Source organism: Xiphophorus hellerii, chromosome 22, assembly GCF_003331165.1.
Source record: "Xiphophorus hellerii strain 12219 chromosome 22, Xiphophorus_hellerii-4.1, whole genome shotgun sequence".
NCBI classification, from domain to species: Eukaryota; Metazoa; Chordata; class Actinopteri; order Cyprinodontiformes; family Poeciliidae; genus Xiphophorus; species Xiphophorus hellerii.
Genome location: NC_045693.1, coordinates 29837889 through 29860374, shown reverse-complemented (window position 1 = coordinate 29860374; position 22486 = coordinate 29837889). Strand labels below are relative to the sequence as shown.

The 22486-nt window shown below is 44.1% G+C and overlaps 4 protein-coding genes across 11 annotated transcripts in view; 3 read left to right on the top strand and 1 right to left on the bottom strand.

The window, feature by feature from the left end:
- Positions 1–22486, top strand: part of mcm8 (minichromosome maintenance 8 homologous recombination repair factor) — a 216385-nt gene that overhangs the window by 85962 nt on the left and 107937 nt on the right. The window lies entirely within an intron of this gene.
- Positions 147–5895, top strand: LOC116712670 (GTPase IMAP family member 9-like). Of its 2 annotated transcripts, none has more exons than XM_032552490.1 (2): positions 147–542; positions 5150–5895. In XM_032552490.1, exons 1-2 carry the CDS (start codon positions 524–526, stop codon positions 5785–5787), a joined length of 657 nt encoding a protein of 218 aa, XP_032408381.1. In that variant the 5' UTR covers positions 147–523; the 3' UTR covers positions 5788–5895. The 2 variants fall into 2 exon arrangements, with proteins under 2 accessions (XP_032408381.1, XP_032408380.1); XM_032552489.1 differs by lacking the exon at positions 5150–5895 and adding an exon at positions 2774–5060 and having other exon boundaries at positions 184–542.
- apbb3 (amyloid beta (A4) precursor protein-binding, family B, member 3) lies at positions 7686–18036 on the bottom strand. Of its 4 annotated transcripts, none has more exons than XM_032552465.1 (13): positions 17756–18036; positions 14279–14442; positions 14137–14192; positions 13718–13766; positions 13358–13507; positions 12912–13039; positions 11305–11310; positions 11083–11197; positions 10629–10710; positions 10477–10560; positions 9583–9698; positions 9329–9511; positions 7686–8575 (listed from the first exon to the last, which is right to left on the bottom strand). In XM_032552465.1, exons 1-13 carry the CDS (start codon positions 17802–17804, stop codon positions 8321–8323), a joined length of 1437 nt encoding a protein of 478 aa, XP_032408356.1. In that variant the 5' UTR covers positions 17805–18036; the 3' UTR covers positions 7686–8320. The 4 variants fall into 4 exon arrangements, with proteins under 4 accessions (XP_032408356.1, XP_032408353.1, XP_032408354.1 ...); XM_032552462.1 differs by having other exon boundaries at positions 14137–14195; positions 17756–18034; XM_032552463.1 differs by having other exon boundaries at positions 9329–9508; positions 14137–14195; positions 17756–18030.
- Positions 19464–21927, top strand: sra1 (steroid receptor RNA activator 1). Its single transcript, XM_032552493.1, has 6 exons — positions 19464–19671; positions 20266–20379; positions 20458–20541; positions 20609–20757; positions 20846–20954; positions 21044–21927. The coding sequence occupies exons 1-6, from the start codon at positions 19647–19649 to the stop codon at positions 21277–21279; spliced, it is 717 nt and encodes a 238-aa protein (XP_032408384.1). The 5' UTR covers positions 19464–19646; the 3' UTR covers positions 21280–21927.

Here is a 22486-nt window from a genome sequence, read left to right as displayed (position 1 = left end):
TTCAAACATAACTTCTCATAATAATCATCTGAGTTTAATTCACCATTTTATTCATCATGTTTTTCATTTCTTAATCTGCTTTTCATTACATCAATTCTTTGTATAGTCATTATTAAATCAAAATACAAGAATAAATTTCTTATAATGAATCAGTAATTAAAATGCAAGAATATATATATATTTTAATCATCAGTAAATCAAAATGCAAGATCACTTATGTCTCTCAGGCCTTAGTGATCTGTTTTATGCGTATACCTGTAAAGATCTCACCACTCTATACCAGTTTTTACGACAATACCTACTACATTTAGTGTTAAGAACAAGTATTGTTTTTGTTGTAGCACCTCTGTCACTAAACTGTCAATGTATGATGTCCTGAGGCATCCTTCTGATATAACCTCCAACCCTAACTGGGACGTCACCCTGAGGCGTCCTGAGGGAGGAGCCTGCAGCAGATATGAAGTCTGGTCTGAGTTTCTGTATCGACTCGTCAGCAGAGATCAACAACCTGTGAAGAGCAAACATGGCCAGCAAAATGCCTCGTGAGTATATCTCTAACTTCCAGCCCTTTTCTCTAAATGTTATTTTCAATCTGCTCTGAAACACCGTTGGATCGAACAAACATCATTTACAATGCTGCTGAACTTTGAATATTTCTGATTTGATTTGTGGTAAAACTGAAAATGTTTGAAGAGTTTTTATGGGACAATAAAGGTCAACAGATAAAACATTTCTCTGCCTCTGACATAATTACTGTGGGTCTGTTTGCGACTCGGTTTCGACGTGTTTATCCGTGACCACACCCTTCCTGTTTCACCAAACTGCTGCAAACAGACTCCAGTAGTATCAACTTGCTTGGTTGCTTGGGGAGTTTGTGGAAGAAAGCTCAACATTTCTCAGTCTTCCTTTTATGACACTTTATCTGAGTGCCATAAAATGATGAAGGTGGAGCTCAGCTCCTACACACACAGACACTTTACAGTAGATCCTGCCAACAGGGAGTTCAATGTGCTTTACAATCGGTGCTTTAAGTTGATGATTTAAATTAGTTAAAGAGTTTCTGTCTGAAGAAACGAGAGCATCAAGTCATTCACTCCTCCTGGTCAGCAAGGACAGTGGAGAGGAAAAACTCCCCTTTAACAAGAAGAAACCTCCAACAGAACCAGAACCAGAGAGAAGGACCTCATTGCAGCAAACAGAAAGGGGCAGGGACGGACCACTGTCAGTCACATACCTTATTTGGAAATGGGACATTGCACTCCGGAAGTAAAGGGGGCGGTATTTCCTATATTATCCGCGATCTTCCGTTTTTATTTTCTTTTGAAATCTGTGATATACACTGCTCAAAAAAATAAAGGGAACACTTAAACAACACAATATAACTCCAAGTAAATCAAACCTCTGTGGAATCAAACTGTCCACTTAGGAAGCAACACTGATTGACAGTCAATGTGATTTTGTTGTCAGCACATTCAACTTTGTACAGAACAAAGTATTCAATGAGAATATTTCTTTCATTCAGATCTAGGATGTGTTATTTGAGTGTTCCCTTTATTTTTTTGAGCAGTGTATTTTCACCTTTAGGAAGGATTTTCATTCTCTTTTCTTTTCTTTTCTTTTTTTTTCTTTTCTTCTCTCTTTTATTTACTTCTGTGCAGCTCACAGTTTTTAACAAATGCTGTAGCTTTCTGTGTACTTCTAAACATTTTAACTTTAGACCAAATGTTAAGTTTTAACATTTTAACTCAACAACCTCTACCTAACTACAGGTTAAACACAAGCTCTAGGTTGGTAACCCCAAGATCACTGGGTCTTCTAAAACGATAGAGTCTCTGAGAACAGTTCTTAAAGATATAGACAGTGTTTTCAGCAAAGTTGAGCTGACTGTCCAGGAATGACCCGAGGTATTTAAAATTAGCCACAGTTTCAACAGGTTGGCCATCAAGTGAAACTGGAATCACTTTCAGGTTTTTTTTATGTAACTTAATTATCTCTACTTCCTTAAGAAAATGAAAAGGTATGTTCTTTTGTGAGGGATTTTAAATTTTACGGTTCCAGTAATTCCAGAATTAATAATAAATAATAAAGACTTTATGGTATTCTGATTTAGTAATGTAATTATATTAGTTGTGTTACCATCCCCAAGCCACTAGAGGCAGTAGCAGGCCCGAAAAGATGCGACTAAGGAGCAGATTTAGAAGTATACTGAAAACTACAGAATTTAAAAACTGTGAGCTGCGCTGAAGTAAATAAAAGAGAGAAGTTCAAATACATGCTGGGAGTGAAAATCCTTCCTAAAGATGAAGATATATGGCAGATTTCAAAAGAAAATATAAACGGGAGGCCACGGATAATATAGGAAATGGCGCCCCCTTTACTTCCGGAGTGCAATGTCCCATTTCCAAATAAGGTATGTGACTGACAGTGGTCCGTCCCCGCCCCTTCCTGTTTGCTGTAGTGAGGCGTACTTGGAACCAGAATCTGACCCTGGCTCAGTACCAGCAGCCATCTGCCTCATCAATTGAAATAATTAAAAACATTTCAACATTTTACTTAATAAGAAAAATGTTATAAAGAAACCCTAAAAATTTAAATATGGATATTAAATCCAAGTTTAAATTGAGGTTTAAACCTGGCAAAGCAGTGAACTGCAGTGAAAATCAGTGATTGGGTAAGACGGCTTTAAACCTTGGTAAGAACGTTTCCAAAGTTTTCAGTCAATAGTTCAACACCCAGTCGTTATCCTCATTATTCATGTGTTGTTCTCCAACAGAACCAAAAGAACCAAACCTCAGGATGGTGCTTATTGGGAAAACTGGAGTTGGGAAGAGTGCAGCAGGAAACACCATCCTGGGGAGGAAAGCTTTTGAGTCCAAACTGTCTCCTTCCTCCCTGACGTCAGTTTGTAAGAAGGAACTGGGAGAGTTTGAGGATCAGACTTTGGCTGTGGTCGACACTCCGGGTCTGTTTGACACCAGCAAACAGGAAACTATTCTGACAGAAATAGTCAGATGCATCTCATTTGCTGCTCCTGGTCCTCATGTGTTCCTGGTGGTGATCCAGCCAAACAGATTCACAGAGGAAGAACAGAAGACCGTCAAAATCATTCAGACGACGTTTGGAGAGAAGGCAGCGTGTTACACCATGGTGCTGTTCACCCATGGAGACGATCTGGAGGAGGAGAACGTCTCCATTCAGGAATTTATTCAGAAAAGCACACCTCTCTGTGCTTTTGTCAATCAGTGTGGAGGAGGATATCACGTCTTCAACAACAGAAACAAAGATCCGTCTCAGGTCAGAGAGCTGCTGAAGAAGATCAACAGGATGGTTCAGAGACACGGAGGAAGCTACTACACAAACGAGATGCTACAAGAAGCTGAGAGAGCTATTAAAAAAGCAACTAAGAAAATTCAGGATAAAAATCCAGGTACAGATCCTAATGATGCAAGGAGAAAGGCAGAGGAAGATAATGAGTTTATTAGAAATTCAATGAAGGTCGGAGCTGTTATTGGAGGCGTTGGAGGAGTTGCTGTAGGGGTTGGTGCAGGAATTGCTGCCGGGGCTAAGACGGGGGCTGTAGTTGGATCTTTTGCAGGTCCGGTTGGAGCTGCTATTGGGGCTGGTGTGGGATTAGCAGTGGGAGGTATAGTTGCTTTTGTGAAAAAGGATGCCTGTGTCATACAGTGAATATGCTTTAATTATAATTAAAGCCATGTTATCATAAACACATCACGCTTTTTACTGCTTTTATTATTTCACTAGGCATCTATGTTTAATTTTAGAGAAGTGTCACTGATGGTTGATGATGTCATCACTGATGACGTCATCACTGCATGTGGGGATGATGATGTAATTATTGCAACTAAAAGCACGAGTGTGAAACTTTAATAAAAATGATTTTTGCATATTTGTTGAACCTGTCACCATGTCAAGACATTATAAGGTGAAGCAGATAATCTGTGAAAAGCTCAAACTGTTGCAGTCTGAAGAAAAGCACCACTCACAACCACAACAACCAATCAGAGACAGAAGGAGGTGCTTAGCGCTGTCAAGCATGCTCATGCACTCACTGCCAAATGTGGCAGGAAAAACAGCATCATGCTACAGGAAAACAGTTCATCTGCCATTATTGGTAGCTATGCTAACCAGCCTCAGCATTTATGGCTGTGATGAAGCAGAGAGAAAAGAGTAGGATGTGAGCAGCACATACATGATGGTGATGGACAGCGATAAGACCCGCCTCCTGGCTCTGATTTGTTGTTTCTAATGTGTATTTCTGAGAGCCTGAAAAACGAAGCTTAGGGTTCAGTTTGTTCAGATTGTCTCATTCTTTAACTCTTTCAACAAACATATAAAAAACATTTTTCATAAAAGTTAAATACTGCTGCTTTAATGGAGGTTCTTGATTTCTGACCAATATGATTATATTTTTCATTTTATGTCTTATTTTTATGTCTTATGAACCAATAGTTCCCATTTATAAAATAAGCTGAACTCTGTGCATCACTAGTTAATCAGGATTTATGTTCATATCTTCATATTCAGTTAACCAGAACAATGAGGCCCATCTGTCAGATTAATAAACATCTTTTTTTATCTCACAGTTCTATATTAAAAATTATTATTTCATTTAATATTCTGATTTTAAATGTCATGTTTTTATTGAAAATCATCACAATTCACAGGAATACAGGCATTAATCCAAACATTGTGTTTCACTCAGTGATGAAGTTATCAGGATAAAGGAATAAATTAACTTTCAAATAATATTCTGGCTTATTAAATATGGCTGAGTCTGGAATTTTTGTAATGACTAAATTAACTGATTTCATGTTTCTGTGTAAACTCTATGTTTGTGCCTTGAAGACATTTATCTAGAAAGAGTCTATGTACAATAATCTGTGTGAAACATGTTAATTAAAGCTTTTTTTTCATGCTTTTGTAGGAGGAGTCATGTTAGAGGACATGTTATGAAACGCTGGGATCAAACCATCATTTGTGTGTTTTCTTCCTGCAGCTTCTGTATGTGATGCTAATAAAGCAGATCTCACTGAAAGCCAGCGTTGCTTCTTCTTTGAAGCTGGTGTGTGTGTCTGACTGGTGATGAGTGACTGTCCAGAGAGGATCTGATGAACTCTGCTGTTTTCAGGCTCAGACCTCAGACTGGTGCTGGTGGGTCAGGAGCGAGTGGGGAAGAGCTCAGCAGGAAACACCATCCTGGGAAAGAAGGAGCTGGACAGTCGGTTCAGCTCCGTCCCTGTGACTCTGAGCTCCCAGAAGGTCGAAGGTGAGGTTGAAGGTGGAAGACTGGTGGTGGTGGTGGACACCCCTGGCCTCTTCAGCACCCAGCTGTCTGCAGAGCAGGTGAAGGAAGAGCTGCTAGCAGCTGTGGAGCTGAGCTCCCCTGGTCCACACATCTTCCTCCTCACCCTCCAGCTGGGCAGGTTCACCCCCCAGGAGCAGAAGGGGATGGAAACGCTGCAGAAGATCCTGAGTCCTGAAGTCTCCAAACACACCATGCTGCTGTTCACCTACGGAGACCGTCTGGAAGACACCGACATCCAGCAGTTCATCAGGGAGGATGCCAACCTGATGAAGCTGCTAAAGAGCTGCAGCGGCCATTACCACGTGTTCAACAACAAGAATATGGAGGACAGGAGCCAGGTCCAGCAGCTGCTGGATAAGATCCAGACAATCTCCCAGGATGGGAGCCTGATCTACCAGAGAGAAGCCAAGTCAGAGGAGTCCATCTTGACTTGGTTAGGGAAGAAGTTCTTTAGACGCTGATGGGTGTTTGCCTTAGCATCTCCATCAGAGGAAGAAAAAGGTTTGACAACATCTGTACAAACAGTAGAAGGAGGTTCTAAATGTTTCAATAAAGGCTGTGATGATAAAGTGACTGAAAGTTATTGATCTGCTACTGATGAACTGATCCTTATGTTTCCCTGGTCCATTGTCAAACATGTCAGAAACCCTGTGCAACAGTGGCTGTAATATGGCTATGTGTCTTTTAAGGCTTATAAAATAACCTACTGTTTAAATAACTCTAGATGAAGTCCAGCACTAGCATTTTCCAAACAGCAAGACATTAATAAACACAACTCCAACATAATGACTTACAGTTACATACTTTAACAAGGTCAGTAAGCTAATATTTAGCAAAACCATTGAGAAAAAGATGGAAGAATAAATGTCTAAAAGTAAAACATTATACAAGAATAGAACCAATATTATGATGAAAGATGTCCCAGTTCTGTGTGAACTGAATGCTCAGATATATTTTAGAGGAAATGAAGCCAAAGAAGACCAGAAAACTGTGATGCAAATAACCAATAGAATAATATAATATCACAGTCCAGTATGAGGACGCCTCCATTTGGAACAGCTTTAAGTATCAATGCTAACACACTGCAGGACAGCTGGGGCTACCGCCAGCAGCTAGCCATAATAAGACACAGTCTCTGCCCAGACACAGTTAAATCATTTAATTAACACTTACCTGAGTCATGTAGGAGAACCTAATCTACTAAGTAACGACTGCATGACTACCACCAGTTCTTCCCTAAGGAATGGCAGTCAGTTTCTTGGGAGTCTTTCCTTCGTCGACCTCCTGACTTCAGCATTCCCTTCCTGGAGTTCTGCTCCAACAGGGATGACCTCACATGTTTCAGCTCCACATCGATCATCACAAGCTCTGATGGATGTCTGGACGTTTGGGGAGTGGGTGACTGAGTTTGCTCACTCTATAGCTGCTGCCCTACTGATTTCGATTCATGCAGCTCCTGATCCTGAATCTGTTGTGGCTCAAACACTGGAGCTTCAGGATTAACTGGTGGCTCTGGAAATGTTTCATTTGTCTCACCCAGTTCAGTGTTGCTGGTTTCTGTTTGTCTCCATCATATGGATCTTAAATTACCTTTATATGTCCTTGTTCACTTCATCATCATCATTTCTGGTTCCAACATCATTCACCATTTCCATGGTGTCATATCTTTTTAATATTCCTCATCCTGAGAGTCTGAGCTGCATTGTTCAGTCTGCAGTTTTAAGGGAACTTGTGGCTTCAGGGTTTTTGTCTATGGCTGAAGGGAACAAGGTAAAACCTCAATTCAAATTTCTTTTTGAGACTCAGTTCTCACTGCATCACAGAGGAAAAGCTAATGAGCTTTAGAGACTCTTCTGAGTCAAAGTCAACAATCACTTTAAGGTCTTTGAGTCTTACTATTTTACTGACTTACGATGATACAACCTCAACAATACCTTAATCTGTGTCACCATGGAGTATGCCCTTCAAAATGATCAATCTCCAGGCATTTGTGCCATACTTACTGCCAATTCAACAATAGAAGCCATATTTTTCTCTGGTCAAAGTTGCAATGGGTACTTGGTAAACTCTATACAAAGGTTGTTTGAGGAGTAAAATCCTCCTGGCTGGCTCGCCATGTTGGGTAACTGATATCTGGAGGTCTGCCTGTGGCTGTAGGGACCCAAAGTCAAACTGGGAGACACAGGATCCTCAGAACTAAAACAATCTCCCAGTTACCAACTGATTTTTACATTTCATTGTAATAAGCAATGAAAACATTATATTGTTATTGTTATGCAACTTAAACATAAAGCTATATTGCAAATTAAAATAAACTGATAAATAAAAGAACAATAAATCAAGTCAGCAGGAAGCAGAATGAAGGATTTTCTGTTTTATTCAGATTCATTCATACATGACATCATTTCCAGACATAAAGAGCCTCAGCAGCTTATTGCTTCCTGAAACTTGAAAACTCCTCAACCTGTAGAGGCATCAGCCAATCAGGAGGGAAACCAGGAAATGTGAGACTAGTGTGTGCCCCCTGATGGTCAGCAGCACTCACTGCAGCTTCAAGGTTTCCATTCAGAAGAAGCTGAAGCAGACAGAGGAGCTGCTGTCTGGAATGGAAGAAGTTTTCTGCTCTAACTCTACTTTTCTGCTTTTGAAGGACATTTTAGGGAAATCAGAGGCAGAAATTCTCCTGGACCTTCATCACTCTTCATCAGAGCAGTTCTCTGCTGTTCTGTGAAGGAGTAACTTGGTATTGACAGCTAACATCTGAAAATCCTGAGTAGGTTCAGTTTCTACAGGTTGGTTTGTTCTAAACGAAGGAAGAATTGATCGCTCTGATTGGTCAGACACCTGCAGACGTTCCTCCTGTTCAGCTCAGTAGCAGCAACAGGTGAGACAGGAATCCAGCTGCTCTTCAGGTGGGTCTCGCCTCAGGTGTTGCCAGTTCAGACGCTGATGTCATCGCAGTCCAGTCGGACCAGCGGCGTACGGCGGCCATCACTACGAGGTGGCGGCTTGTTTGTTGCGGAACGTCTCAAAGAATGCCATCATCCCTTTCCTCACATTGCTGCTGCTGCCCTTCGGCATCGGCACCAACGTGGTGCTGCTGCTGCTGTTTCCATGGTGATGGGATGTCAACGGGGGAAAGGCGACGCCGTCCATGGAGTTGGCTCGTTTCACCTTGGATGGAGTTGCACGCCAAGATTTGGTTCTGGGAGGCGGAGTCTGAGCCACCAGACACTTCTGGTACTGGAGCTGATGGGAGGAGACAATGAGATGATCCACCAGCAGGGGGCGACAACACAATGACTACAAAACACATGAATGACCACACAGTGTTGGGCATCCCAGGCAATTCAGGGTGGGATTACTATTCACATCCAGCCTGAAGGGGCTCAGATGTTTTCGCTTCATCATTTACTTTTCGGGCTTCCTCAAGTTTTCTTTCTCTGATATTAAAATTTTGTTTGATAATCTGAAATGTTTCAGTGAGACAAGAAAGCAAAAATAGAATAAATCTGCAAGGGAGTGAATACTTTTTCACAGCTCTATAGCCATCAGTTGCAGCCTGATGACATCTTACTTTGCTTGTTTGCAGTCAGAGGGAGATAGCTCCCCCTGTGGTGATAAACAGTACTGCTAAGGATGGAAACTAATTCACAGCTCAGTTTGTTAAACCTCCAATCAGTCAGATAATAATACGCAATAATACCAGCAGTACTATTAGTAGTACTATCAGTGGTACTATCAGCAGTATATTAGTAGTACTATCACTGTGATATGGCCCCTAACAGGAAACAGGAAGGCCTCCAGCTTCTCTCTAAGGGTGATTATATTTTTCTGTCTCTGAATTTCACAGATACTAAAATGTGAAAGTCTTTAGCTGTGTTCTGATTCCCTGTAAAAGCTCATAATCCTCAACGTCCTCCCCCTCCTCATCATCCTCAACATCACCATCATCATCATCATCATCATCATCCTCATCCTCATCCTCATCCTCATCCTCACCATGCACGCCGCCTGGACGGCCTCAGAGATGATCCCTGCGTCCGGTTCACACCAGAACACGTGACACTCGAACTGCTGCGTCCCAGCGTCCACGATGACGGCGAAGGTGTGGCTGTCATGGCCGACACCCAGGAAGGTGAGGAATCGCACCTGGCATTCCCAGAGTGGCTCGTCTCCATCCTGCTGGCAACCAGCAACAGTTAGACAGGTGAGGCGACATATTACCTGAGCTCCACCAGCGGCGAGGACTGTACCTCCCCCTTCCACAGAGACAGAACCCTGTCGCTGATGTGGATCACCGTTGGCTCCCAGTCGTCACGGTCTGTGGAGTTCATGATGCTTTCGATGGCTCTGTTCAACACCTCCATACCTGCAGAACAGCAGGTGGTCCGGCGGGTTGGTTACAAAACTCCCCTTTATTCAGAACTGGGTCTACTGATCGGGATCAGCAGAGGCCTTGTCCACACGTAGCTTTTATACAAACAAATCTGTCACATTTGATAAAAAGTCATATCTTACAGATCAGTGTCAGAAACGTTTTCATCCACATGAACAAATCTGCCCTGAGCATTGTCTTAAACATGCCAGACCCATAGGGGGCAGTGTAGCACAAAGCTAAAAGTGATAAACCAATTAAATTGGTTCTAAACAACCATGACTTCCTGTCAAACATGCCACCAGGAGGTTCACCTGTAGGTTGAACAACTTTTAAATACAATATTAGAACATAAAGTTGATAAAAACACAAGACGATATAGACTGGGAAACCGAGTAAGTTGATATATTGCCATAATATCTGTTGTAGACTGTAATGTGTCAATACTAAGACTCCTTCTTCCCATGAACACACAAAGACAGAGTTTTCTCAAACCTCTGTTGTGGTTGGAGTTTTTATAAATAATCATTTTTATTGATATTAACCTGGGTTTTTGTTCAGATAGAAGGACCAAATGCATGTAAATGTTTATGTAGCCTTTGGCTAGGTGTGGATTAGGCCTCAGGCTGCTGGGGAAACTGGGAACTAGATCTTTAGGATATTCTGGAGCTGACGACCCAGGGATGATTATCTGATTAGTCGGTTTAACAATCTGGGAACTAAAACAGAGCTACAGAACACCTGGTGGACAACAGGTGAGTCTCTGTCCTACCCATGGCTCTGGACACCGGCAGGTTCCCGATGTACTGGACCTCAAACTTCTGGACCTGCTGCCTCACCACCTCCAGGAACTCCACTGAAACAACAGAGCATGGTTACAGAACCTGTAAATGGTACCAAGTGGACCCGGAGAAGGTGAGTCACCTTGTCTGGGAAGGTCTTCAGGTGAGATGCTCTCCATGGTAAGAGAACGCGACGGTCTCATCAGAGCTTTCTCCGACATCATCTGCATGGAAGAAAGAATTAGGTCAGAACTGAACAGAGCAGGAGGAAACCGTGTTTCCATGATGATCAGTGAGGAGATAGCAAAAACTGGGTCTAACACAAGGTCCAACAGAACCAGAACCTCCTCCAGCAGGTCCAACAGATCCAGGACCTCCTCCAGCAGAATCAACAGACCTTGCTCCAGTTGTTTTGATTGCTGATGTCTCCATTGCAGCAACCTGATGAGCGCCTGCTGCTCTGGAGTTGTTCAGACTGATGGTAATCAGTTGATCAGTGTCCTGGTTCTGACTCAGCCCACCAAGCTGGACTCAGCTCTTCAGACTTTGGTCTTCATCAGTTCACTAGCAGGGTACTTCAGGCGTTGGAGTCTCACCTTGGAGCACATCTCGTGCAGCGCGGAGGCGATGGCCTTGGCCGGAGCGTTACAGCGAAACACATGGCACTTCAGGACGCAGCTGTCCTTATCGCCGGCCACGAAGGCGAAGTCCCTGAATGCACCACAAACACACACACAAAGAGCCTGGTGAGCGGCGGCAGCACAGGGGGAAGTCCATGGATGACCCTGACTTTCGGCTGTGAGTGTGGAGGGGTTTACCTGTCCCTGCACACATGGGGTGGGCGTGGCAAAGAAACAGAGAGCAACAGTGTTAGAGCGCAAAACACAAAGGTGAGCTTGATTTGAGCTTCTCAGCATGCAGGAGCAAAGCAGCAGCAGTGAGTCCAGCTTAGCTTAGCAAAATGACTGGGAACACCCTCCTCAGAGGCCGGACCCGTCCTACAGCTACAGGTGAGACTGACGGACAGGTCATGAACAGGTGGACTGTCCAAGCTGGGGACAGACGACATGACTGGTTTCTACAGACCGGCTTTAGTTTCAGCACTCAGGATCAACCAGACCAGATGAATCACTCTGAACTCATCAAACTCTCTGTTTGATGCGTTCTGAAGGTCTGATGGGCCTAACCCATCACCAGGGGGCGCTAAGAGCAGATATTCAAATGGGTTATATTCCTGTTCTGCTGTCGCTACATCCAGGTGGAATGAACTTTCAATGCTAAGCTTTTTACTAAGGGACAATAGTATATAGAAAACGGATGGATGGATAAATAAGTGAATTGAATTGAATAGTTTCACTCATCATAAATTAATAAAAAAAGAGAAATAAAAATAAAATTACATTATTTTAAATTTGCAAAGTTTATCCTACAGATTTATATAGATCTGATGGTTCCGATCAGATCTGCTATAGTTGAGAGTTTGGGTCATAATTTGTTTTAGAACAATTCTCAAAGCTGGTTTTATCATAAACATGTTTTGTGTATAACAAACACTATCATGTCTGGATCACACAAATAAAAATAACTTCATTCTGCACGTAATTAACGTGCAGAATGACAGCAGGCCACGTTTGGAGGCCTTAGACCCGCGGACGTCGCGGGTTCGACTCCCGGTCCCGACGACCTTTGCCGCATGTCCTCCTTCAAAAAATGGCGCCGGCTCAGCTGGCTGCCTGCAGACACAGCTCCTGTCGTGTGCTGTAACTGCGAAATAATTTCCCTGCTGGGATGAATAAATTCAAAATTAATTAAACCTATGAAATGTTTACTTGTTGTTAAAAATGAATTATTTGATTTATTTATAATTTCCTTCATTATTTGCTGTTTTAGTCTGATTTTATCCTGGCATGACTGTGACTAACAAGCTGAATATTATACTGCCCAGCGCTGTGCATTTGTAATGTCAGATAGCTACACATAACGTTTTTTACTGAAGGCGACTCACAGCACCTGTCATGTCCCAGCCTCATTCTGATTGGCTGTCAGCAGCACATGTTTACAGTCGTGTCGATGATCTGTTCAGACAACCCAACCGGGTCGCCCCGTATGTTTGTTTAACCGAGGCCAAGGAACGGTTCCCTTCTTTCACTAACTCGCCCGCTTGCCTTGCCGATTGACCCAAACTAGAGCGGACTGGTCCAGACTTTGTGGACTAGTCCAGACTTTCCCCGGCTCAGGACCGGCAGAAAAGTCATGTAGCTTGGCCCCAGCTTAGGTTGAGTCTAGACCAGCGTTCTGCAGGTCCAGTCTTTGAGTCCCGCTGGAGGCTTGGACCTACAGAACTCTGATCTAGAGTCATAATAATGTAATTGAAGTCGATTCTGAAGTTTTTTTGTTTCGAGCAACCCGGGTCTGATTGACTCACCTGCCGTTGTTGCAGCCCACGCCCCACACTCGGATGTTGATGATTGGCTGACAATGGAGGGGTGTGTGGTCTAATGGGTCCAATAAGGTCAAGGTGTCTTTCTTGAGAACCAGCATCATCTCCCGACCCTGCAGGTCAGAACATGCTCTCATAAGCATCTTCCTGCTGACTCCGGTTAGCTTAACCTGTTCTGGTTTATCAGGATCCAAGGTTGTTAATATAACATTAGTTTAGTGAGCCCCCTAGTGGCTGGTGAGTAGAACAGGTCAGGAGAACATTACGCAGGTGAATGGCATTTTTAATCCATGGAGGTGCTGTGAATATGACCAACAATATCAAACTGCAGAACTGTTGTCGTTGCATAGAAATCAAATTCACAGTAAAACCCAGATAAAAACAGGTGCAGTTCCAGCATACTGCCACTGGAGGCAGCCCTCACGTCTCACCTCGCCCCAGGCCCCAGACCTGTCTCTCTGCTCGGGGCTGCCACAGTGAGACAGCTGCTGGATGACGTTACTGACAGCTAAGCTGCTGCGACCCGGAGACAGATCCTCCTCCTCCACCTGCAGCCAGCCCAGGGAACGAACGGCAAAGCACTGCAGAGAGGCAGGCGACATCAGATTACTGCTACACAAAACTATGGTGGAGAGAGATTAGAACAGATTAGACCATCAGATTAAATCCTAATGCAGAGGAGGAGCTAAACTTTTATTCTGGCGTCATGCCCTTCATCATCACTTCCATATTATTGTCGGTGTATTGGAACAAAAGTACAGTCTTTCATAGAGAAGATATTTTTGTGCTACCTTTGAGTCAGGGTCATGGTCTGTGAGATAGTCCTCCTGCCACGAAGACCTGAGGGAAAAGAAGTTCATATAAGCTGTGGAGATGCCGATGATGACTGAACAGTAAAGGACGTCAAGACACCATCTGCATAAAACTGCTGGTTTACTAGCATAAACACTTTAGAGCTGCTGGTTACGGGGATGAAGACAAAAACTGGTGGTTTATGGGAATGTGGAGGTAAAAACTGGTTTATGGGGATGTGGACATAAAAACTACTGGAGAAACAAGTAAAATCGCCTCCACCTCCCAACTACTAGGACCTGACTGGGCCTGAGGTCCAGATGTGAGGCTAACAGAACATCTGTCTGTCCAGAAGCAACTGTTCAGAAGTTGTTTGACCCCCAGCAAACCTAACAGACGGACATTCATCCTGAGTTACCATTCCTCAGAGGCTCCCTCCGTGCCTTTGGTGGGACTCTGGTCTCCTGCCTCTTCCTGCTGAAACACCACAGAAGAAGAGCAGGCTGAGCCACACTGGTGCAACCGGAGAAGCTACAAGAGGAAAACCAGTCAAGTCTCACCTGTGTCTCCAGAGGCTTTAATGTCCCGGTAAGGCGGGGGTGCTGCCACTGGGTGGCGCCAGTGGGAACGTGCCAGTAGTAGGTCCCCGTGGAGTCTTTGATTGTCCTCCAGCCAGAGGGAAGGTCTGGATCCAGGAGGAGGTTCTGGTCTGTCCAGATGTTGTCTGCAGGGAAGCAAAAAGCTGTCATCAAACAGACACACCTATCTCTGTCACCGCCCCCTAGAGGCAGCAATGCTCCCCACAGGTAACACAGGAGTGAAGTGACGGGTTTTATCAGATCCATTCAAACTGCCTCTATAATAGCCAACCAGTTTTGATCTGCGAGTCATTGTAAAATAAATATAAAACAAATACATTTACAATATAATTATAGAATTAGTAAATATGTAGTAAAATGAACCATCAAGGAGTTAAATGTTTCAGTTTCTGTGCTTTATTTCAGGAAACAAACAGATCAGCTGCTAGAATAAAATTCGCATCACATCTGGAGCCGGTTAAAAAATCCCTGATGATCTCCGCCTGCATTTAAAACAGAGATTATGCAGCATTTATGGGAAAGATTGTAAATAAGCAGGTCCTCTTTAACAGATAAAAGCACAGAGACAAAGAATAACAATTAATCCATTATTAAATTGAAAAAACAAATATAAATGTTTATGGTCCACTAATCTGGAACCAGAAAAACCGCTGAAACACTGAGCTCATTTAAATCAAGAACAAAACCACTTGTCTAGAGCTGCCTTCCATTTCTATGAACTGGGACATTGATCGTCATATTTGATGATGACATTTGACAAAATGTAATGTTTATTGTCTCATAACAATAAAATAAATTCATAATTGGTGACTGAATGATGTTTCATGGTGAACACACTCTAAAATTCCTTGTTGCTGAAATGTGCCGTGTGAATAAACTTAATTTGGGTCTGAGGAGAAAACCACATATTTATCACTTTTAATCAACAATGTTTATTTTTATCTGTCGTTGCAGGCTTTTAAAACATATTTTAAAAGATCTTTATTATAAATTCCTCTAAGAGTTTTAAGTCAACTTTCCATCTGTCAGGTTGGTGAAAGATTTATGTTTTAATTGAAGATTTGAACTCAGACTTTCAACAGAAGTAGAGAACTTATTGATCAGTTTCTTCTGTCCAATCAGTCGCTGGGCTGAAGAGCTCCTGTCCAATCAGCTGTCCGTGTCAGCAGCTCACGCGTTGTTTTTATATTTTGCTGTGATCAGATGACATATTGATTCTGATGCCTGCATAAGGACGAAGCAGGAAATTTAACCCTCCTCTTCTTTATGTCCTCCTCGTTGACTCAGCAGTTTCATTCCCACAGATGAAGGTCACCTTGATCATCGAGGGTCGTTGCTGACTCATCAGAACCATGTTCATCACTCAGGACAGCAGAACCGGCCCAAGGTTGAAGCAGGTCCTGTTGGAGCCACCAATCACTGCAGCTCCACCTTTACCTCCACTGTTTTTAATGGTCCGTGCTTCACAGCTCACCTGGATTTCTACTTTAACTCAGTTAGCTTCATAGTTTTTAACAAAAGCATATTAAAGTCTGTTCTCTCAGTAAAGGACTGTAGAACTGGGTGATGTGCTCTATCTTCCTGATTTGTTAGTCAGACCTGTAAAGCTGCTGCTGCAGAAATCAATGCCACTAAAGAGAAACGCCTGGATGAGTTTCTCTGATGCTGAGACATTAGTCCTCTGAGCCTGGAAATGTTCTTCAGCTGAGAGAAGACCCACTTTGGAACCGTCTTTATGTGGTTCTGAAGGTTCAGGTCAGATTAAACATTGGAGGGTTAGGATTATTTTACTCTAAAGCGTAGATTTTAGTTTTAGTTGAATAAATTTAACCAACTAAAACAGACCTGGGACTAAGCATGCTGACTAATGTGACTAACACTAAAGCTAACATTCAGTCTGACCCGACCCGAACAGAAAAAGGTTCTGTTAGAGTTAACACATCCTCCGGTGAACGGCGGGTTGGTGGTTTCAGATGGATCTGGTTGAGGTTTCTATTCTGATAGGACTCGGTTCTGTCTTGTTGACCCGCGGGTAAGACTGGATTCTGATTTCCTCCTGCAGCAGCGGCTCTCTGAACCCAGATCATGTTGCTGATCCAACATCATGTATCAGGACCGGCACCATCGATCGGGTCAAACTGCTGAGCAGGAAGAGATGAAACTGAAGAAGCCGTGAATAATTAATAAACCCTCGGACACACGAACCGCTGAATCAGCTGAGAGAGACTAGACATCCTTCATCTCTGTCAGCTGCTGAGCGGAGGCCCGGGTTCTGAACAGAACCAGAACCCTATCCTCCAAGAGTCTCTGGGTCCAGATTGTTTTAAAGCATCAGCCACTCCAGGTGTTGATATCCGGCTCTGATAGGTCCAAACCAGCAGACAGGGACAGACAGCTGGATGTCCTATGCAGCAGAAACAGGACGACCCATTAAAGGACTCGCCCTCCTCTTCCTCACAAACACTTCCTTCCTCTTCCTGGTCCTCCAGACTCTGAGGGATTTTGCTGAAGAGCTGCAGGTCCAGAGGCAGAGAGGACTTCAGCTGGACTTCTGGAGGAGGAATCTCTAAAACATTGTCAGAAATAATTAAAACTTTCCATCGAGTTCTGTCTGGAACTCAAACAGCAGATTCTTTTGAAGTCATAAATCCAATTTCTGCTGATATCAAGTTAAAGACATGACGAAGAGATGCAGAAACTGAGTACAGAGTTTCATTACCAGCAGGAAGATGAAGCTGAAGGAGGTTCTAGTTGAGGGCAGAAAATGGATCACAACCAGAACCAGATGTAGAATCAGCTCAGGGATGGGAGTAATGTGAGTGATTGGTTAATATAAATCCAGCAGAGAAAACATTCATGCAGCAGAGCAGCAAACTACTGAACTACCAAAGCCGCTTCAGTCAGGAGTCCTGCAGAGCTCCACGGGTTCTGGTTCTTCTGGACCTTCTTGACAGGTTGTTCATGAGTGGTTCTGATGGATCGGCCTGCTGGGAAGGCTCACTGTGGTTCCAGGTGTGAATCCTGGTTCTGACTGAGATTCTCTGGAGTCCAGGACCTCTTAGGTGGTTCTGGAACTGTTTCCAGACTGATGCAAGTCAGACACTTTGTTTCTTATCAGTTCTAGTTCTGCAGTTTGGTCTTTGATGAGCTGCTTCGGATCTTCATCTTTGTCGAATACTAAACTCAGTTTGACCAAATGAACTCTGGTCAAACTGCAGGACTTTCTGCCTTTAACTGTGCCACTAGTTGGGATTGAAACTAAAACGTCATTGAGCATCTGAGCATTTACACCCAAAAACATCCAACATAAGCCCCAACCTGCATCAGGATTAAACATCCATTATGAGGACGGTCCTCATAATGCTGTCCCACGCCCCGGACCTAGGATCAGATGGAAACCTGAATGCGTGTGTGTGTGTGTGTGTGTATGTGCCTCACCATCATAGTTGACGATGATGATGGCCAGCATGTAATCCTTGCCCATCATGGCTCCACCCTCCCCGGTGAGTTGCAGTCAGCTGATCAGGCCCAGAGGACGGCTGCTGCAGCCTGTCTCTCCCCCGCTGTCCCGCTGTCTCTGTGGGTGTCTCTCGTCCCGCCGTCTGCCCTCCTCTCAGACACCATCAGTGTTTCTTCTCCTCCCTTGTTTTGTTCCCCGTCCCGGCGTTTTCTCTGCCTCCTCTCTGCCTCTCTCCTCTCCGTCTGATGAAGGGTGCTGTTTTCCTCCTCCTCCTGATGATGTCATCACTGCACTCCCTCTCTGCCTCACTCGCCCATCCCTGTAAAAAAATGACTCCACTACAGCAAGTTATGCTGAAAGTAAAATCTGTTGGAACATCTTCATCCTGAGGCTGAAGCTGGAACAGGAAATACGTCATCATGCTCAGTGGAAGCAATGATGCGACTCTCAGCAGCGGAGAACCTTGAAGTTCTGATGGACTCATATAAATCCAAATATTTCATTTTGCCTCAGGATGTAGCAAAGTCAGTTTTTGAGTAAAGGTCACAGGAAAAATCTACAGCTTGACAAAAAAGCAATTAGAAAACAAAAAATTGTACCTGTGGCCAATATTTTCTACTGTAGGAAGACTTTAATGTGTGATGTGACGGTGTTGACCTAATTAAAAATAGAAGGTTTCTATCTACATCAAACAATTATGCTGTGGGGAAGAATTTGCATGATTTACAAGGGCCACACACAATCAGTTTGGGGACCGCAAATGCCCCCCTGACCACCGTTTTGGACACCCTGATTTAGGTAATGCAGTCAAGCGATGTAAAGCAATATCTATGCATGAACTTCATTGGCTAGAAAAACCAAAACAAAGAATAAAAAAAAGGTCTGTAAAATAGTCACTGTAAATCCACCTGACGCCGTGCTGACGTCACACTGTTTCAATAGGCGTGTCACGGTGGCCACCTCCCGGACATTCTTGAGGAACTGGCAGCACGTAAAGCTAGCCTTTTCAACAGGAAGTAGAATTATTCACCTCTTCAAAGTAAATATGACGATAAGTCTTCTGAAGGACTTCAAACAGAGTCAAACTGAACATTTTGTTTCTGGATTCATTTTGATGACACAGTTTGAATCCCAGCCAGTGGTCAGGCTTGTTGTCCATGTGGACATTCCCTGGGTACTCCGGCTTCCTCCCACAGCCCAGAAATATGCCTGTTAGGTTAGCTGCTGCTGCAGCAGATGGGTGACCTGTCCAAGATGGACCCCACATACTCACAGACAGTTGGAGGCATTAACTGCCCTGCGTGAAAAATAAAAGCAGAAAACAGATAGAAGTAATCATCCTTAAAAAAGAATTTATATTAACTTTATATTACCTAGCTATGAGTTTTATGAATGTAAACACATTAAAACACAAACATACAGCAATATTGTTTTACTTTTGCTGCAATATACTAAATTTTGATGCTTTAGTTTTCTCTCAGTGTAAAAACTTCAGTCAGGAGTTGATTCTTTGGCACATTTGAACATGTAAATGTGCATAAATATGACTTTAACGAAAAGATAAGACAAGAGAAATCGAAGAGTCAAAATTAATTAAAAACAGGTTACATCAGAAGCTTTTATTTTTTGACATTCTGACCGGATGTGGTGACTGCAGTTATCTAACTTAATGAGTTATTTATTGCAACAACAAAACACAAGACTTTGTGTTTAGTTCAGGGGAGTTAGACAAGAAATGGCCTTTAATTAAATCCAGGGTTTACCCGAAGTTTAATTTACGCCTTTATTCTGTAAAAGCTCTTCCGGTTAGCCTAGCTGCTAGCTCCGCTCAGCCTCCCCGGAAAGAATCAGCTGATTCCAGGCTCCAACATGGAGGACATGTACGTGAAACCTGGTGAGTTTCCTCCACAGGATCCGTGCTGTCCGGGAGAACATTACGAGAGTCCCGCTGCGAGGATTACAACGGTCTGGCAGCTGTTAGCCGGCTGCTAACAGTCACAGACTGGAACCTCAATTAAAAACCTCTGTATTCAAACTTCTCCTATCTATCCCATAATAGTCTCTGAGTTTAAGTGGATTCATTATGGCGGTGATGACAGACCTGTGTGACGCGGTGAATTCGGGTCATTAGTAGCTCATCTAATGTCAACCAGCTCAAAGTATGAGTGCTGGAACACTGATGATTTATAAACTTGATGTTTATTGTTATGTTTAATTATTGATCATACATTTCTGTCCTGCTGGATTAAAGCTGCGGGTAGTTTGGATTATTGATCAGAGGTAATAACTGCAGGTGATTCCAAGCTTGATTAATATTTATTATTATTTATTATTTAGTCATCAGGGAGTCTCTGGATTCTTTTCAGTAAAATAAATGTTTATTAGAGATTATTTTCCCATCAACATGTTCAGTTTCAGAGTGTCTCTCTTTGTTGGTCATAATCAGGATTTCTGCTGGACTGCCTTTATTTACATTTCTGTTTCCAAGGTAACCAGGAGCGGGGCTGGAATGACCCCCCTCAGTTTTCCTACGGGCTGCAGACGGCTCGCGGACCTCAGAGGAACCCCTTGAGCAAGAGAGCCGTTCCAGCAGCGAATTCAGGTAGTCTGACTCACCTGAGCATTGCTTTTCCCTCACCTGTCATCTGATGTGAAACATCTGAATCTCATTGGTCTCCAGGTCCAGGAGCTCCACCCACAGCCCCTCTGTCCTCCAACCCCATGGCCCCACCCATGTGTGGAGTAGCTCCGCCTCCTCTGCCAGGTGAGAGTCAGAACTGTCTCACTGCACCTGTTCAAGGCACCTGAGTGACGACTTTAATCTCCTCCAGCTGGACGTCCACCTGAGGCCACGCCCCCTGCCCAAACAGGACCAATGAGAAGGCAGGGAGAGGCGGATAGCAGCCAATCAGAGCCCGACCTGGAGGCTGTGATGTCAGTGCTGAACAGAGCGCTAGAGGCCTGCAGGAGCTCCGTGAGGGTGAGTTTCCACCAGCAGGGAGCGCTGAAGGCCTGCATTACCGCACCTGGCCAGCAGGGACACACACTAACACATCACCTGTCTGCAGGCTCAGGTGTGTAACGAGGTCGCTAAGAGGCTCTGCCTCCTGGAGGACAGCTGGAGGTCAGGTAAACTCAGCCTACCTGTAACCAGACGCATGGACGTCCTGTCCCAAGGTAACCTGCCCCACCTGTCTCACCCTACTGTCCCACCTGTCTGTCTCATGTCTCACCTGTCCACCTGTCTGTCCACCTGTGTGTCCCAGAGCTGCAGGCCGGTCACTGGGACTCTGCTGATGAAGCTCATCGCTCTCTGATGGTCGACCATGTGACCGAGGTCAGTCAATGGATGGTCGGCGTTAAGCGGCTCATCGCTGAGACCCGCAACCTGAGTCCAGAACACCTGAAACTGCTCCAGAACCCAACGGTACCAGCCCAGGACCCAACAGAACCAGCCAAGGATCCAATAGAACCAACCCAGAGCCCAGGATGCCAGTCCTGAGTTTCCCAGAACCCTGGGCGAGATTCTGTACTGTTCTTCTCATCTTCTGCGCCGGACCAGTTTCAGTTGTTTTGGTACTGGTACCATCTGTTTCTGTTCACTTGTTTTGGACTCCTACATCCTGGGACTCTGATTCTGCTCAGACAGACCCATCATCAGAACCTCAGACGGTAAACTGAACCGGACCTACTGACATCAGAACTCTGGACTCTTGGTTCTGGAACCAGAACCTCTGTAGGTCATCAGGTGGACTCGTACCAGAAGAACCAGAACTTTAAGGCCCAGACTATGAGGGTTCTGGACTTTAGGGAACCAGAACTTCTTCATCAGAACCAGCTGTTTAGAACCAAACTGAACCAGAGCGGACCATTCAGCTGATTGGATGGAAAGCTTCAGTCGTTTGTTGATACCATAGAACCTCAGCATGGGTCCAGACCCGGTTCTGGATCCTCAGCTGAATGACTGGTAAACATTGACGTTTCCCAGCCCATAGCTCCGCTCTGATTGGTCAGTTTTCCTGTAGGGGCCACTCTGATTGGTCTTCTGAAACGATTACAGGTTTGACAATTTCCTCTCTGTGTTCTGATCCGATTGTAACCCTGACTGGTTCTGTTGCGGCGCAGCAGCAGAATAAACATCTGAAAAGTGTGGCGTGTCTTTATCGGCTTCATTAATAACCGGAAGGAGAATAAATGCTGCAGTCAGGTTTCTAATAAACCAGAGTTTCTGACTGGAACCAGAAACATTGATGGAAACATCATGTGACTCATGTCAGACTCCAGGTCCTTCCAGGTCTCTCCAGGTCCTTCCAGGTGGTTTTTGAATAAATCTGTATTTAAATTTAAACATTTATTTTCCTGTGGCATCTTTCCTGCTGTAGTTCCAGTGTTTGTCCAGCAGGTGGCAGCAGAGGATCAGACCGAGATGCTGGTTCCCACCTTACAGGTAAGGCTGGTTCTGGTCAGGCAAGTTTTCTTTCCAGGCCCGGTCTGGACGGAACCTGCTGGTTCTGGAGCGGTCCTGGTCAAACATCCAGTAAACCCGGATTGTTTTTAGGTACGACTTGTCGTTATCAGAACCAGAACCTGTCTGGTTCTGTTGTTATCAGAACCAGCTGGCAGCAGGAAGTAGGCTGGAGACCCAAATCAGCAGAACTTCAGGTTCTGATCAGAACCGGGGAGACTGTTCCAGACCCATCTCTGAGGTG

Excerpts from the sequence above, each read along its gene's own strand:
- sra1 (XM_032552493.1), top strand. The coding sequence starts at position 19,647 with ATGGAGGACATGTACGTGAAACCTG. Across the intron at positions 20,380-20,457 it reads CGTTCCAGCAGCGAATTCAG|GTCCAGGAGCTCCACCCACA; the intron begins GTAGTCTGACTC and ends ATTGGTCTCCAG. Across the intron at positions 20,542-20,608 it reads AGCTCCGCCTCCTCTGCCAG|CTGGACGTCCACCTGAGGCC; the intron begins GTGAGAGTCAGA and ends AATCTCCTCCAG.
- apbb3 (XM_032552462.1), bottom strand. The coding sequence starts at position 17,804 with ATGATGGGCAAGGATTACATGCTGGCCATCATCATCGTCAACTATGAT. Across the intron at positions 14,443-17,755 it reads CATCATCGTCAACTATGATG|ACAACATCTGGACAGACCAG; the intron begins GTGAGGCACATA and ends GCTTCCCTGCAG. Across the intron at positions 8,576-9,328 it reads CCGTCCAGGCGGCGTGCATG|CTCCAGTACCAGAAGTGTCT; the intron begins GTGAGGATGAGG and ends TCCTCCCATCAG.